The sequence below is a fragment of the Setaria viridis genome, chromosome 2 (assembly GCF_005286985.2).
Source record: "Setaria viridis chromosome 2, Setaria_viridis_v4.0, whole genome shotgun sequence".
NCBI classification, from domain to species: Eukaryota; Viridiplantae; Streptophyta; class Magnoliopsida; order Poales; family Poaceae; genus Setaria; species Setaria viridis.
The window spans coordinates 41,902,431-41,919,943 of NC_048264.2; the positions used below are offsets into that span (position 1 = coordinate 41,902,431).

At 44.3% G+C, this 17,513-nt stretch overlaps 1 protein-coding gene across 1 annotated transcript; it reads right to left on the reverse strand.

Annotated features, from left to right (window-relative positions):
- Window positions 1-113: 113 nt before the first annotated feature.
- LOC117846276 (myosin-3) lies at window positions 114-10,276 on the reverse strand. Its single transcript, XM_034727414.2, has 24 exons — window positions 8,973-10,276; window positions 8,266-8,367; window positions 8,033-8,176; window positions 7,806-7,956; window positions 7,701-7,728; window positions 7,453-7,618; window positions 7,296-7,359; window positions 7,169-7,182; window positions 7,002-7,086; window positions 6,781-6,884; window positions 6,557-6,695; window positions 6,269-6,387; window positions 6,039-6,191; window positions 5,873-5,962; window positions 5,003-5,080; window positions 4,007-4,165; window positions 3,650-3,850; window positions 3,255-3,460; window positions 3,021-3,156; window positions 2,399-2,528; window positions 2,089-2,235; window positions 1,874-1,998; window positions 1,336-1,542; window positions 114-1,032 (listed from the first exon to the last, which is right to left on the reverse strand). The coding sequence occupies exons 1-24, from the start codon at window positions 9,465-9,467 to the stop codon at window positions 559-561; spliced, it is 3,717 nt and encodes a 1,238-aa protein (XP_034583305.1). The 5' UTR covers window positions 9,468-10,276; the 3' UTR covers window positions 114-558.
- Window positions 10,277-17,513: the final 7,237 nt, after the last annotated feature.

Consider the following 17,513-nt stretch of genomic DNA (forward strand, 5'->3'; position numbering starts at 1 on the left):
TTGCGACACCTCCACTAACAATTACACTCACAGCGAAAGCAACAGCAACACGGCTTTTCATAGTCTGGTACCACAGCAGAGCATAAACTTTCAGAGTAAGCAGGCACCAAAGGGAAGAAGAACAGAGTAAATGCGTTACACATTTGAACATTTTCTTACTGTACACATCTTACAGTGCTGGTGTCGCATCTCTATTTGCTCATGGTGGATAATCTGTACTAATTACCCTTCCATATCTCTGGTTTATCACTCTACATACACGATGACATACATACACGGGCAACTGAGGAGTGAGGACTAATATACATGTACAGAACTCTTGCTTCACCTACAGATGCTGTATGATCCCTACAGATGCTGTATGATCCCTTTGACACTCGCAAAACCGGATGAGTAACAGCACCGCCACCGACGATGGAGCTCATCATCATCTCAGCAGGATTGAGATGAAGAGAAGAACCAGGAGTATTTCTTCTCGCCTGCCCTGTCGTTCTAGGTCACTCTCCTTGACCCAATGGCAGCAAAATGTGGGGTACAGTCTGGGATTATCTTGCACGTTCACTTTGAGCTCTTCTTTCCCCACCATCTTTTCCGGGATTTCTCATCATGAGTGCTAACCTTCTGAAGATTTACCTTCGTCTCCTTCAACCGAGATTTGTAATCTTTCTTCCATGTAGCAAAACGGTCCTTGAGCTTCCGGAGTTCCTCATCTGGATTCATATTTGAACCAACCTGACCGGACTTGACTGCAACAAGGAAGCCTGCGTCATCTTCGAACACCTGCCGCCTGTCTTCGAACTCCTTTGCTAGGTGGTTTACAGCATTTACTCGCCTATCTGAGTTTCCTGCTGAAACTTTAGCTTCAGTATGGTGGTTGTGGTGTCTCGACTCTATCACTTCAGGTGTGTGGGTCCCAGTGGACAATGTATCTTCAGAGTCATACTGAGCATGTGCCGGAGTGAAATCAGTCCGAGCAGCTCGTGCGGCCACATCATCAGAAGCTAGGCTCTTTTTAGCAGCAACAAGGTTCAGCTGAAAGGAATAGATACAATCACATCCAAAGGATCAATTCTGAAGGATAATGCAAAATAACACTAAACTATTCGGGCACCTGCACTAGCTAGGCACTGTAAAATTCAATATCTGAGCAATTGTTCTTTAATTCGTTTAACACATCATTGGAAAAAATCTTTAATATTTTTCCTCAGTAGTCCCATCAGAAGGTATCTTGCAGTACTGTCATCCTTCAACAGATGAATTCATGTTGCAAAAAAATGTTGCTCCAATTCCCTTAAACTACAAGCAAACAGGAAAAAGATCCACATAGATAACTACCTGCAGTGAAGAGAGCTGTCTCTTCCACGCCTCTTCCATAGATTTCATTTTAGCCTCATACTCTGACCATTTCCTCTCATACTGTTCCAATTGTTGTTTCAGCATTACATTTTCTTCCTCTTTGTCCCGCAATGCAGCCTCAGTTTTTGAAATACGACCCTCAAGTTCTTTGATGACTGGCTGCTGTGGATAATGTCCATTCATTTCCTGCCATTTAATATCAATATTAGGAACTACTATGCCATTTACACCTATGCATTAGACACTTGAACCAATTCTATGTTCGGGAAAAAACTTCTCAAGTTTTTAAAAATACAATTGGATATCACAATAACAGAAATTTCAGAAGCTCTGTGCTGCTAACTAAGCAACATAGTAAACAACCATGCTCATGCAAACTCAAGATGAGGATTGTCTAATATGAGTAGCAAATCTTTCAGATTATGTATTGCTCATTCAGTACTGGATAAGATCAACATGCAGCGCATTAGGAGATTGGAACCGATAATATTGTGATATCCTTTGACATAGAACTCACATGACACGTCCTTGACTCTGAAACATTCTTCCTCATGTCCCCTTGAACTTTGTTGCGACTGGCCTTTGACTCCCTTTCATTCTGCAAGCACTTGTATTTCCTCCTGGCTAGGCACCCACGCATCACTGCAGAAACATAAGAAAAAATTGATGAGATAGATACACTAATCTGGGGCAATATAATGATAATGGACCCTCTTTTATCGCATGGATTACCTGACTGAAGAAGAACGATATGTTTCAGTTGATCATTAAACATGGTAGCGGCGAGTCGACGCCTAGTGTACTTCTGTATGAGAACAGCTGCCCTCCATCTATTGACAAGATTATCAAAGTGTATTCTTGCTCTTTCACCACGTATAACTGCAGTTTGGCAAGTCAAGAGAGTTCGACAAAAGAACCAGCATTTGTCAGCTGATAACTAAGACAGAAAGACTACATTAAATTTCAAAATCTCCACATGATGGTCAAAACGGTAGAATTTAGGAATACTTTGAATGAAAAAAATGCATATAAAGTGTATTACATGACTGCAAAGTCACTGCTCCTTTCTTTAGTCCCTGATAACCTTGTCGAGAATGCAACCCACGGAAGTGTTTCTGAATACAAAGGGTTCCATGGAGCATCTGTTTTTTAGCATTTTCCAGTGCAGCAACCTACAGAACAATCAAGAATAGCAAACCACATCCATGAATAAGAGTAGTTGTAATCACAATGTCAAGTTCACCAAAATATAAGGCTTTAAGTTAATTTCACTAAACTACAACTATTCACACCTAACTATCATGAAACTACAATTTTTAGGATCAATTTCACAGAACTGCAACTACTTGCGCCATGCCGCAATCACTTTCACATACCTATAACATTTTATTCGGGCCCACACACGTGTGAACCCACGTGTGGGTATCGTGTGGCTCCATACAAAATGTTGTTGGTTTGTGAAACTAAGGGCACAAGTAATCGTAGGTCTGTGAAAATGATCTAAAAATTGTAGTTCCTTGATAGTTAGACACGAGTAGTTGCAGTTTTATGAAATTAACTCACAAGTATTTGTAAGTAAAGTTGACCAGATTATAAAGCTTTTGCAGGCTACTTGAGGGTCTAGTCTAGAATAAAGAAAGGCTAGAAAAATCATTGTATTGTACCTGTCCTGTACGGAAAAACAATTTTGTGTAGCCAACTTGATACATTTCAGGGGGAATGTTCAATTGCTGCAAAACAGCAACTGAAACACTAAGTGGATCTTGAGATGCAATAGAACGCAGGAGAAGAAATCCATATCTGCATATTGTATAACAGGATGTGTAAGTCAAGTGGCACACAACATCGAACAAAAGAAACAGGTCTATTTGTTAAGTTAGATTGTATCAAACAGTAACCTTTCAGCAAATTGCTGGTGAGTCATCCTAGTTGGATAACCCGTTCTTGATATTCGAACGACTTCAAGCACTCCACAGCATTTAAGCTGATGCAAGACAAGATCATGCTCGAATAACTTGGGGCGTTGTTTGCCATTTGGCTGAATGCAACGGATAAAATGAGGAGTTGTGCTTTCCAACTGCTGCATCAGCTTGAACAGTTGAACCTGAATACACAACAGATAATCATGGCTAAATGGAATGCAACTTTACAGAAACAACAAGAAGAACCTAAGTTGAGGAGTTATGAACAAAGAACTAAAAGCACTACAAAATTATACAGCTAAAATATATCTGGAGATATTTTCTACAATAATATCTGATAGCATGAAACAGTAAATGATTAGAATCAGTACCTTAAATTTGGTGGCAACACTTTGTTTCTGTGTATCGACTACTGAATGCCATGAAACACTTGATTTATTCTGAGAATCAGCAACCATGACAGAGGCAAAATGTTTTGGAAGTTCACATGTACATGATGAGAGTAGTTGGATTGACTCAGAGTGCAATGGATCTCTGTTCTTCTCCAAGAACCCAGCTGTATCATATGCCACCTGGAATAACAATCAGGACAGTTATCGAGATGCGTATATAGAACTTCAACAGCAAATGAGTTAAACTGATAACTGAAGGAGCAAACTTGCAGAGCTAAACAATGTTGGAGACGATAAATAACTAACATATATATATCAACGTGCGGATTTACCAACCTCTCCCGCATAGTGACAAATCTTAAAAGCGCCTTCTTGTTCACCTTTGAAGCAAGAGTTACCACTTAACTGCTGCTTAAGCTTGTTAGCAAAGGAAAGGTCTGTTGCCTTTGGGAAAGTAGACTCTTCATCCAATAATGACAATAACCCAAGAGGTTTCTGCAAAGCAACAAAAAGGTGATGTATAAATAAGATAGTACATATACAAATCTTAATAGTTAACTAGTAAAGCTTACAGTCATAATATGGTAAGATCGCAATTTTCTTAAGACTTCCACTTAAATATTAATGATTACAGCTTCTGTTTCCCTCATTTTATATAGGGAGACGCTCATTTCCGCTGTAATAGCTCAAAAATCAGGCATTTTAGTAACTTGGACATCGTTGAAAAGGCAAAGTGCAACAGATAAAAAAGTTTATCAATTGCAATAAACTCAATGTATTGGAACTAGAAAGCTAATTTGAGCAAAACCAAACAGCCAAAGAACCAAAATGCAGACATTGTTTCTTCAGCGTGCGTCAGGTAAGCAATCACAAAATATATGCATATCAATGTCAGGCTCGAAAGTTTGTTTAAATCACAATAGAGACAGTAAGGGGGTGTTTGGATGCGGGGTACTAAACTTTAGGAGGGGTCACATCGGATGTTCGGATGCTAATTAGGAGGACTAAACATGAGCTAATTATAAAAATAACTGCAGAACCCCTATACTAATTCGCGAGACGAATCTATTAAGCCTAATTAATCCATCATTAGCAAATGGTTACTGTAGCACCACATTGTCAAATCATGGACTAATTAGGCTTAATAGATTCGTCTCGCGAATTAGACTCCATCTGTGTAATTAGTTTTGTAATTAGACTATATTTAATACTCCTAATTAGTATCCAAACATCCGATGTGACGGGTACTAAAATTTATGGGGGTGTATCCAAACACCCCCTAAATATATGGTCCCCATGTAAAAAGGGGCTGCACGAAACAACACTGCATACCTTCTCAAAGAGAGACAAGCAATCAGTGTTATCCACAAATTCCACAGGGGCCCAGTCAATTCCATCTTCCAAGTATTCCTGGAAAGAACAAAATCAGCAGGTGCACATAAGTATACTGATACAGAGATTAAAATGAGTAAAGCACTAAAGCTGCAAGCAAATGGATACAGCAGCCAGGAACAGACACATGAAAATAAAAGGGAAGTAGTTCTACAATTTCATGAAAAGAAAGATAATGCAGGCTGCATAGATCCTACAACAAACGAGTCATGTCCATAGTGGACCAGACCTTTCGCAGTCATAACCAGAGTTCTAACAGAACTGGAACTAATATAGATCCCAGGCCTTGCTGGTGCAGAAAGCAGTCATGTCATGTGGTTTTCTAGGTCTTTGTGTTTCCTAGAATCCATTTTCTCCGTTGATAATTACTAAACGCTAACATTTCCTCAAACTACAGTGAAATAACACCAAAAGTTTGTTGGTTTACATGATAGATTCGAAAGTTTGGTAAATGATCACAGTTGACAGCCAATTGGATTCGGAACCCTGGTAACAGGTTGCAATAATTTTGACATCCACATGATTTCTGCCCAAGGAAGCACAGAACCAATTGAAAGACAAAACACGAAACAAATAATATTCAGATCAGATGGGATCGAACCGTTCATATCTAACTTACATAAGACAAAACAAGCATCTGACAGCACAAGTAGCAAAGTTTACAGGGTAATTTACATCTTTAGTGCACAGCAATGTACTAAAGTTTGCAGGGTCATTGGTTTACAGAAAGAAGGCATGTGGAATAGGATCTATAATTATTCGTATCTTTGGTGCTAACACAAATATTGCAAGAAAATGTTAGAAGCTTACCTCCTGTTGTAGTTTGAAAAGATGTCGGTTGAAGTGTTGCTGCAGCCTCTCATTGGCGTAATTTATACAAAACTGCTCAAAGCCATTCTTCTGCAACAGTTCAAAGATGTTATGGCTGAGGAATTGCCAAAAAATCAGTATGAAGCAAAATGAAAATACTACATACATTGAAACACTCGAACCCATAAATATCTAAAATACTGATGGATCTCCATGTACGTTGCCTCCCCGTTCCAAGAGAATGGTTAATTTGCTCAACAATCCAGTCAAATAAGTGTGCATAGATTGACTTTGCTAGTGCATCCCTTGCATCGATGGCCTAGAAAAATTTGAATAAAATTATAAGGGATCGGATCAATTAATCCATTCAGATAACATTTCCAGATAATTACATACCTGAGTCAATGTCAGCTTTTTAACAATACTGTCATTTCCAGCTCGGATTTTACGAGTGCACATTGCAGTCACCAGTTGATTGGCAGTGCAGCCTAGTAGCTTTGCAGCAGTAGCCAACCCTGTGAACACATTACACAGTAAAAGGTTATTCAATGACACCTACACCAACTTTTGACACAAACGAACAAGGATAACTTCAATTTGGTATATACGTGTGCATTTTTTGGGGACATTTTCTAGTGGGTATACCAAAAGCAACAATTGGATGTAAACGAGGGGAAATTGTACCTTCATTTGAAACAACTTCCACATGGTTTTCAGTATCTGCGACAGAGAATGATATATTTCCCAGCCACAAGACAGCTGCGAGCATAGAAAACAATTTCATTTGGTCTTCCTTAGACATTTGAAGAGTATCCAATGCATCCTGCACATGAAAAAAGAAATAGGATGAATAAAAATAAGATACTAGCAGACCTCTGGTTGGGGAATTTGAATTTTCCAATAATTACCACTAGCACCGTGAACTTTTTAGAATCATCGACACCGTCAATTCTCAAGCAATTACTCTGCTTCAAGTAATTGTAGTCATTGGCACTTTTCAGAAACAATTTTTCTGCAGCAGCATATGCATGTAATGGAATTAGGAAGTGAGAAAGACGAGATCTGAACAAAGTCAATTTTACACTTTGCTACTGAAAGACAAACCCATAAAACGTTACTGTATGATTACTTTTGAGAAGGGGAGGAGCTCCAGAGCACAGTTGATAGAAAATATGGTAAGATCTCTCTCCTTGTGCCCTTTGAACCACCCTTGACTGCAGGGGCAAGATACAACATATTAGACCTTACAGAAACAATAAAATATGGATTTGTTCGCCATGCATGAAATTAATGTACCTTTTCAAGCAGGACTGCCCCATGAGATTCAGTTTGAGGAACATACATGCCCAAGGAAACAAGTTAACAGGAAGTTCAAGGATGTAGTGACTAGCCATCCAAACAATAAATGGTAGAGAAAGCTTACAGGTCTGAATTTTAGCACCACACATCTTCCCAGTTTCAGAAAAGTGTATTTCAATAAGTTTGCCCTACATCAAAATCATAACGGCACAATAAGAATTACTCAAGACTTGTTAACTGAAGAACAGTAGGACAACAATTATACATGAAGGTGAACTCACGAATCGACTTGAGTTATGGTTTCGTGATGTTTTTGCATTCCCTAATGCTTCCAGAATAATATTGGTCTGAAGAACCTCAGACTCCATCCCACTAGCACCCCCTAGAGCAGCCAAATATTGCATCGCAATTTTAGCTGTCTCAGTTTTTCCTGCTCCGCTTTCACCACTGAATATGACAAGGAGCAGCCAAATATGTTAGAAATTAGGTAACCCAGAGCTTAAAGAGGAAGTAGATAGGGCAAACTAACCTTATTATTATTGATTGGTTTATGCCATCTGCAGTGTATCAAAAGCTGCATTAGACAACAATTCTTGCAAAACAGTATAAACAATTTATTCTCTTTAACACCTACCCTGTAGCATCTCATTAAAAGCCAAATCAGCAACTGCATACACATGAGGGTCGTCCTTGGTCTTTTGCTTGTACTGCATGATTGAAGCTTTTCCATAGAGTGGAACCTCTTTTAATGGATTAACGGCAATCAAAACAGGTCCTGCTTTTGTCTACACAAAAGAATACAGGTAAGGATACATACAATAGGGCATATATAGCACAATGAGATTCTTGTGTAGTGCTTACATAGATAAGATCGCGAGAATATCGCAGCTGCAGATTGTAAAGAACTGAAGGTTCATTCAAGTAACTCATCTGGATCAAATCATCCACTCCATCAAGAACATCAGGGTTGGCCGGCAAGAGTCTTTCTGGTGACATTGTCAAAACCTATGCAAAGAAACCTTGAGTAAGAATCTTACATGAGTTTCCTCCAATAACTAAGCCAATATGGCAATATGCCAATATAAGACACTCACTTTTCCACTAGCCAGGAGTATTTCAGCATCATCTCCAGATATTGATTGAATCTGTCCGAGTTCCCACTTTGCACTTGGTGAAGAACACCAAACTCGTAGCTTCTGAAATATAATTTTCCACAACTTACAATTTTGAGTGGTTTTTCCAACCAAGATGTAAACATAAAAACATCACTTTCAATATAAGGGAACTAGTTCCTTGGGACCTATACTGTTGTGAGAAACAGTGTATTCTAAGTTTTCCAGTGTCCATACTTCTAAGTTTACAAAACGAATTACAGTCATCCAATATCCGTACGTCTAAGGATCACAGTAACACGCCTAAGTATTCTGGCCGAAACAAGCATGAAGTCTGACTTCCCTCACAAGGAAAAAACATTATGCAACAACTGCATCACTGCTAAATGTCAAACAAATAAGCTCATCGTAATCCAAAAATATCTATGACTTCACCTAAAAGTCTTATTCATAGATATCATATCAAAGCAACCTTTAAGCAAACGGGTGTATGAACTCAGGATATAGGCACACAAGGGTAAGCGACAATTTGATTTAACATTTCTTGTTCTGAATCTTAAGCAAGCTTTTGCATCATGTCAAAGCAATTAGCCAGCCTACTTGAATGAAATCTCTCATCCTACTTCCACTTTTTGCATCACAGTAAAATAATTAAATCTTACAAATTCCAGGATGAAAAAGCTTCTCACCTTCTGGAGGACATAATCCATGACATCTGGGCATGCAGGATTCCCATTCATCTTCGCCATTGCTGACGAAACAGATGGGGCATCCTTACAAACTGTCGTACCCTTCCTCTCCTCATTGAATTTCTCAACATATGGAGACTCCTCCAGCACTTCTGCATTGGTGAACTTCCGCTTAGTCCCGAATATGCGACCTTTCACCAGCTTTTCCTCCTTGGTCTCCAGCCCAGCAATCTCTTTCTCAACATCAGGTTTCTTGTCAACCGGCGCTGTTTCCATGGCAGCAACTGTTGCCATGCCATTCTCAAGCTTAAACCCAGCCGGCAGTGAGGGTCGTCTTGTTGTGGGCAGCCGGCCTCGGCAAGTTGGTCGGGCCGGCAATGCCGGAGGCGCATCCTTGGGCTGCTCATCGCGCTTCTTTATCGTCTCGAGCAAGACCTCAAGGGAGCTCTTCTGTGTGGCTGCGGCAGGTGCCATCACGGCGGCCGCAGAGAGCATCACCACCAGGAAATCAGCAAGCCACCAGCCCAAACCGGTGACTTACACCAAGGTTCAGATACCGAAACACAGAATCCAACAGCCGAATTGCACAGGGGCCAGAAATTTCCCCATTCCGCATCAAAACAGCGATAACTTCAGAGGCAAGAGCCCCCTAACTCACCAAGGGCTCAAAAGTGGCAACCCCCCAAACCCCAAATCCCACACACAGACTCAAAATTCCTCCAGGAATCTCTCAAAATTTCAGGCTCTGAACCTCGACTCAGCACCAATCGCACGCGGCAAGGAAAAATTTCGGCGCAGCCCGCACCACGTGACGGGGGGTGAACACCCTAACTCTGCGCGATTTTTGAAGGGGGGAATAGCCGGGCCAAGCTTGGAATCGGCGAAGAAGAAAAAGGCTGCGGCTGCCAAAGCTGCAATCTTTGGCGAAAGGAAAGGCCAAAGAACCCGAAACCAAAGCAAAGCCTGCCGAACGAATCAAATCGCTGGCGTACTAGGAGCAGCAGCACACGCAGGTGGCCAAGAAATCATCAAAGGAAAACGAATCAAGACGCGAGCACTGGAGGAACAGGATAATTCCCCCGCACGCCCCTCCCTCCTCTGCCGCCCCCCGCTGCAAGAACGAACAGCGGAGCCTGCCGCCCACTCCGAACCGCCGCTCCTCCCAAAATCGAAAACGGAACACGCAAAAACAAAACCGAAATTGTTTTTTCTGGGTGGGCTTTTGCTTCTCCCTCACATTTCAAACCTCCGCTCCGCTCCTCCTCTCCCCATATCTCCGTGTCCTTTTCCTCCTGCGTCCTGCCCCCCTTGATCCGTTACTTAGGCAGTGGAAAAAAATGTTTAGGACAAAGCAAGCCAAATGACGCCTATACCCTCGCGCCCGCTCGCTAATTACGCTGCGTGGCCAGTGGCGTTTTGGTGAATCCAGGGGGGAATGGCGGGCTAGTTGATGGACGGGCGCTGCGGGTCGGGGTGGCGCGGGTCGAACCGTTGGATGCGAGCGGCTGCGGCTGCCGCTGGAAGACTTCAGTTGGGGATGAGAAGTTACGGAACTACCCCTGGAGGTTAGTGCGCTGGCACAAAGTCATTTTGGCTCTTTGAAAAAGGGAATGGTTTGGCTGTTGCTGATCTTGTTTTGTTGCGAGAAAGAAAAGAAATGATGGAGGCTATATCCGGAGGAAGAAAAATCTTAGTGCGGGAGAAGCTTCTGTTTGGCAGGCTGACTTTTGTTTGTGATTGTGTGGCATGGTCAATGGGAAGACCCAAGATATAATGTTTCTACAAATGCATTCTTTTGTTGTACAGTTGAGTTCCCCAAAAAGTAATGTTTTGTATTTCTGGTCAATGGGAGGGGTTATACGGTTATGGTTAGTGTCTTCAGATCACTAATCCTTTCTTCTTCTTCTTCTTTGCAATGGCTGCTTTTTGTTTGCAAAGTTCTATGAGCTTGGATAGCGTGCGCATTGGTTGCGTAAATAAGAATTGCCTCCATGATTCCACTGCCTTTGATAAAACAGTACCCGAAAATCTCAGGTAGTAGCCAATTACTCTCTCCCGAGAAGATTTATTAGAATGTTGTCAGGAATTCAACGCTTTTCCCATAATTCTTGCGAATGATGCATTGTCCTCCCGTGAACCATACTTACTCGGTAAAAACCGCACCCTATTAAGATCCTGTTTGGATACACCTAGCTAAATCATTAGTTGTTTAGTTGAAATTAACTGGAATGGACTATCTAAAGGAATAATTGTTATATTCAAGTAGCTAGAAGACTTTAGCTGATCCTGTCCGCAGCTTAAAAACAAACAGAAGTTCTACTTAACACAAAAGCTCATTAAAGCTTGAGATTTAGATGACAGGCAAGGCGCCGTCCTGCGCACCTCTGCACGTTGCCGCTAGCCAATTCTTACAGCACGCGGCGCAGCGGTGTACCAGCCAAGTGGTGCGTGCGCCGCGCTGCAAAATTCCAGGGCCACCGCAGGGGACGACGTACCATGCAAAGAAAAGTCACGGCTCTCATTACAGAACGTGACGGGGGAGCACGGCCGCACGGCTCATCTCCAACGCAGCAACCACGCGAGCTCTCGATTAATGGCCGGGACGCTAGCTTCAATACTTCAACTAGTAGTGCCTATGATTTCATGCCCGCCAAACGGAACGGAGGAAAGGGAGGGGCCAAAAAACATACCTCCCGGCTGCAGGCTGCAGTGACTCTGAAATCCCTGCGCGTGGCAGTACAATTTTATCTCTCTCTTGTTTTATACCTAACCGAATGTCAAACCTGCAAATTTCTCGTTCACCGGTGACCGGTTCGGGGTCCCGACGCAGAGTAATTTGTGGCAGCTGGGAGATCCAAAGCGGAGAACGTGGCGTCCTTGAGAGTACAGGAGGAGGAGGCGTACGAGGACAGCATGACGTCGAGCCGTTGTGTACGTGTACGCATCCCCGTCGCGTGACAGGCCCATAGGGTACGTCCGTACTATACCCAGGGTGGTGTGGTGTCGGGCCCACGAGCAGTGAGTGTGATTCGTGGGCGTCGCGAGACGCGTATCCAGTAAGCGTCGCACGCCGGACGAGGGGCGAGCAACGTGGGTGTGGCAGAGCTTTGCACTGCACTGCAGGTCGGCAGCATGGAGAGAGCGAGAAGTTGCTAACGGTGTTCGGAGCCCGTGATTAGTAGCAGGGCTTTATCTTTGCGTTTTAAGTAATGATTCTACTACCCCTGCAGCTTTGCTTTCGTTAAGGTTGCAGCGCCGGTCATGGGGGGCAGATTCGGTACTGGTTCTGGTAATTGCACGCTACTCCTGCTCCTTTGCCTTTTTGAGAATGAGAACTACTAGTGCTGTGATGCAGTGCAGGGCCCTGCCCTGCCTGGTCTTCGGTTCAGTTCGTCACGCCGCCTCGGCAGAATTGCAGCAGAGAGTAGTAGTGGTGCTGTGGTGATGAGCATGCGTGCGTTGCCGGTGCGCGCAGGGCACAGAGCACTCGCGGCTTCAGGCGGCTTTCGATTGGCTTGCTCGCCGACGGGGAAACACACGAGCGCGGATCTCCTAGCCGCTGTCTCAGACTCTCAGCCAAAGGCGGGGCCCCGTTGCCAACGCCATGATGCGTGACCCGCGGTCTTCTGTTGCGGATCTCGAGGCAGGCAGGGGTCGGCGCCGGAAAGAGGAGGGTCAGCCGGTCAGGTACCCTGGTGAGTGGTGAGGCCCCTGCCCCCTGGTGGCCAGGTGCCTGTTGGAAGTTGGAACTTGGAACCTGGAAGCTGCTGGATTCATACATGTTGATGGCTACACCTGAATACTGATGAGCCGAGGCAGGCAGCATGCATGTCTCTGCTGGAGTATATCATGGCATGGTGATCGAGTTGGTGACTGCAGAGCTCTTGCTTGCAGATATATGCAACCTCAACCGAGCATTGGTCCTGGCAACGCCCCCACAAAGGATATGGTTACCTTACGGACTTAGGTGGTCCAAGCCTCCGAAAATGAAAATCCAAACAGGCAAATCAATTTGCACATCAAGTGTCAACTCCTACCCCAGTCATGCATTATGGCCAGACGGTTGGTGGCATGATCATTCCCCGGGACTCAGTGCTCCAAAAGCCCTTTATTTCCAAGCTCTACCACACTTACCTTTAGGCCGTTTTAAAATGCCCTCAGCAAACAGAGAATTCGAACCGAGCCGCCACTATAAGTAGCTAGCTTAATGATCAGCGGATCATGGATAATGGCCGTCCCACGAGCCATGATGGCGGGAGAATCTGAGCCGAGCGCGACGAGCCGCTGCGCCTGCGCCTCGTGTGGGCAAATGAGCAAAACAGCCACTACGGTTTTGCCGCCTTGATCGGATGATTAGGTGCCGCAAAGCCGGGTCAGGATCATGAGGGGATGCGGCATCATTGCAGGCCTTGCTTGCAAGTGAGGGCGCACCGGGGCTACGGGCTACGGCGAGGGCAGGGCAGGGGGGACAGCCAACCAACCAACCAAGCGCACCCAGTGCGCTCCGTAATCCTTCCATTCAATACCGGGCATGTTGTTTTTCCGGTTCCGGGACCACGAGTATCTGGTACTTGTACTCCCAGGTCCCCAACCCCACTTCTATGGTTCTGCTGCTATCATACTAGAAAGATACTGCCATGACTATCGTAGCAAGTGTAAAGGGCGTGTTTGGAACTGCTCCGCTTCAAGTTTTATAGCTCCGCTCCAGATTCATCTTGGATCCAGAGGCCAACTCCAAAGTTTTTATGGACCACCACAAAGAGTGCTCCGAAAATACTAGTTTCAAACCTTCTCTTGGAGTTGGGTAAAAATTACCCACCAATACCACTGGTTACACATACCGTTTCACGGAGGATAAAAAGATCGAGGCTTTCCTCCCCCCGCGCGCTTGTTTCTCTTCTGCCGCAGCCGCCTCCCCTCCCTCACGAACTCCTCTGTTCTGTCGCCACCGCCGCCTTCTCCCCTTCCTCCGGCACCCAAAAAATCGGCAAGATGGATGCCGAGGATGATCCTCAACTCTCCAATCCTAGCAAATCGGTGAGTAATCCTCCAATCGACATTGATCCAAGCCCACGCCGCCCAAAGAGTTATCGCCGCCAACGCCGCCTGTGCCGCTACCTCCACTGGCCAAAGTCCGCTCCACCCGCTGACTCCTAGGGGCGGGCGCCCCTTGGCCGGCGAGCCACTCGGGTCTGGAAGAAGCCCTGGGCGCTGCCTGGCCGGGAGCGTCCACGGCCTAGCCTACGGCAGCCACCCCTAGCGGGGCTGAGCCTGACCTGGAAGAACCCCTAGCTGGAGGCCTGACCGGGGGCGGCTGCGGCTTGGGCCGAGGCTGGGGGCGGCCACTCCCTGGCTAGGGCTGACCCTAGCGTGGATGATGCCATTCTTGGTGCTAACGAAGGAAGTATCGGCCATGGCCGTGGCAAGAAGCGGCCAGGAAGACGTCGAGGCTAAGGACAGAGCAAAAAGGCCTCCAAGGCTGCCAAGAAGAATGAAGAAGAGGAGGTATGTAAATTATCCTTGATGTCTGTTCATCTATATTGATAGTTTGCTATGCATGTAGGAATGTGTCATGATTGTTGTGATATTTGAACAACTGCTATTGTTCTAAATAGTTGAAAATATATGTGAATATCATGGTCAGGGAGATATGATGGATTGGACCGACGCATACACTTCGATCATTTGTAACTTATTTCAATCGTGTTCGTTCATCTATTTGTAATGTTATTGAGCGATTGTTTGGACTATTAAAAATGAAGTGGAAAATTCTCTACAAGATGCCACCATACCCCATGTACAAATAAAACATGATTGTTGTGGCTACTATGGTCCTTCACAATTATATCCGTGAATATGGAGGTGAAGACATTAACTTTGATCGGTTTGATCGTGATCCTAATTACATACCTACTATCCCGGAAAGGTATAACAAATATGCAGTTTCTCCATTGGCGTCCGACCGGTCTACTTCCGATGCCAATGCTCCAACTATGGATGTATTTCGTGATGAGTTGGCCACCGTCTTTTCTCTTGCTTGGAAATAGTTAATGCTGGTGTGGTTGATTTTATAATATCATTCGGTGCCACCTATTAGGTATCTTAAATTTTTATTGGAACAATGTTGTCTATATTCTCCAATATGCAAATTACCATGGGTAAAAATAAGATAAAGCATAGTAGAAATGTGTCCAGTGGCACGGGTAATGTAGTTCACGGGAAAAAAACCACCCAAGGGCAAGAATGATTATTCCCACTAGTTTCTCCAATTACTGGAGCTGGATTTGTATCCGATAGCCAAACAGATACATAACTCCCTATTTTCTTGGAGTTGATGGAGTTGAGCTTAAAAAAGGTGGAGTTGATGGAGTGAAGCTGTTTTTTTAGCGGATGGGTCTGACATTTTTACCCACTTTCATCGTTCCTTGATTTCAAGGGGTTTGTTTTCATACTTGCTTGATTTTAAGGGGTTTGTTTTCATACTTGCTTGATTTCAATTTATTGTGTAGTTCCTATCCTTGCGAAGTAGGAGTGCGCTAGAAACTAGGAAATCGCATTGCGATGAAGGAGCAGGTGGGGGTCTACATAAAAAATCATTTAGATTGTGAGATTCTCGCTTAAAATTTATTCTATTCCCAAACAAGGCCTCGAAAATACTCTATATATCGATATATCGTTGAAAACAACCACCGCAGACCATTTCCGCCGCAATTAACTATCTGAATGCATGGTTAATGTTTGCATACACGTCCCCACATTTGATCTAGACAAATGTCATTTTAGTTTGGTGCGCTAGCAGCAATCAATTGGAGCATTTAATAAGGAATTGTTACTACCCGGCAAAACAAAAAGGTATTACTTCTTGTATTTGATAGTAAAAAAAATAACCAAAATAACATCCGCCTTGTTGGAGTCGGAGTAGACCTATAGATTATCAGGTTAACTTGATTATAGGCAATTAAACATCACTGTAAAAATTTAACAATTAGTTTCTCTACAATATCATGACCTGGATATTTGAGTATACGATGAAATTTGGTTTGTTGCTAAGATAATTATAGAGAGAAATGACTTTATTGCCCGTACTCTTTGGGATTTTTTGGTTCTTGATCAAAATTTTCCACACCTAAACATAGCTGTTATTTGCTTTGTGACAAACATGATTACCTCTGTCAGTACACTTGTTCGCGTATCTCATGCGAAGTTTGGCATTGATTTTGTCCACACTTTGCGTTACTTGTCTTGTAGCCTCTTTCCTCTCTCTTGCCCTGCTTTCTCATCTCGAGCTCCTGGGGACGGGGAAGAAAAGGGGGCTTAAGCCCCCTATCCACCCACTTGGTCGAACCTTGTTGGGTAAGAGTATCTAGTGGAGATATAAAGAGCCAATATGAATTTAGTGCTGTATATAACCAATTATCTAGCGGAGAATCTAATGCAACCGATACCTCTTGGCAAGATGACATGCCACCTTTATGTGTAAAAACTTTAATTGCTATATTCGTCGAACTAGATGGATAATTAAATGTGGCTTGGAACCATAAAATGTTAATGTACACTCTCATAGTTTTAATTTTTTTACCGACCACTGCGTACATTACCTAAACAACATATCTCCACACATGCCATCGTCGAAAGAAGCATAAGAGACATTTCTCCTCATCTCTTGTTACGATCTTATCTGCTCTCGCTATTGACACTTTTCTATGTCTTCCAAAATCCTAAGTATAACCCAATAGCTATACTTCTTATGCATGTCCTAAAATACTTTACCGTTGTGTGAAACATAGACGACGTGCCACTCGGTATGGAGTATTAACGTAGCATTTTTTTTGAACAAAAGTATTAACGTAATATGCTACTACCTTTATTTTTCTCTTTACTCATTCAAGCTATTTAGTGGAACCCATCCATGTGTCTCGCGGTACCTAAGCAAAATATCTCCACTCACGCCAAGGCAAAGAAAGAAAGGTCTAGCGTACTGTACGCCCAAACGAAAGCGCCGGCAAAACACTATCCACAAGAGAGAGCGAAACGACAGGAGCGAGAGGTCTCCCCATCACGCGCCCTGCCGCCGCTGTTTTTTCTGCGTGGCCGCTCGCACGACACGGGCCGGGCGCACGCTTCGCTTTGCCGTTTACGCTTGTCGTGGCCGGCCGGCCCGTGGCGCCGCCCCGGAAAGCGCACCACGTTGCGTGCTATCTCTCCATCCTCCATCCTCCTCCTCAAACCTCAAAGGCTGCCGCTGCAAGGTTTGGTGAGCCCGGCCAATCGCTCCGCGCCAGTCACCCAGATGTCCCAGTCCCGGCGAAAGCGACGCCGGGTGCGTGCTCTGTTTGGTGGTCGAGCGGCAGCGCACTTGCCACTGGGCCACAGAGAGAGGAAAAGGACAGACGGCGGCTGGTGTGGTGAGTTCATGGGCGAGCGAATAGCGATGGCCCCGAAGGATGGCTATCCAGAATGGCTGCACCGGATCGCACCAAGTGGACGCGCGGCGGCTACACGCACCGGATTTGGACTCGGAGCGCTCGGGCATGCGCCGCC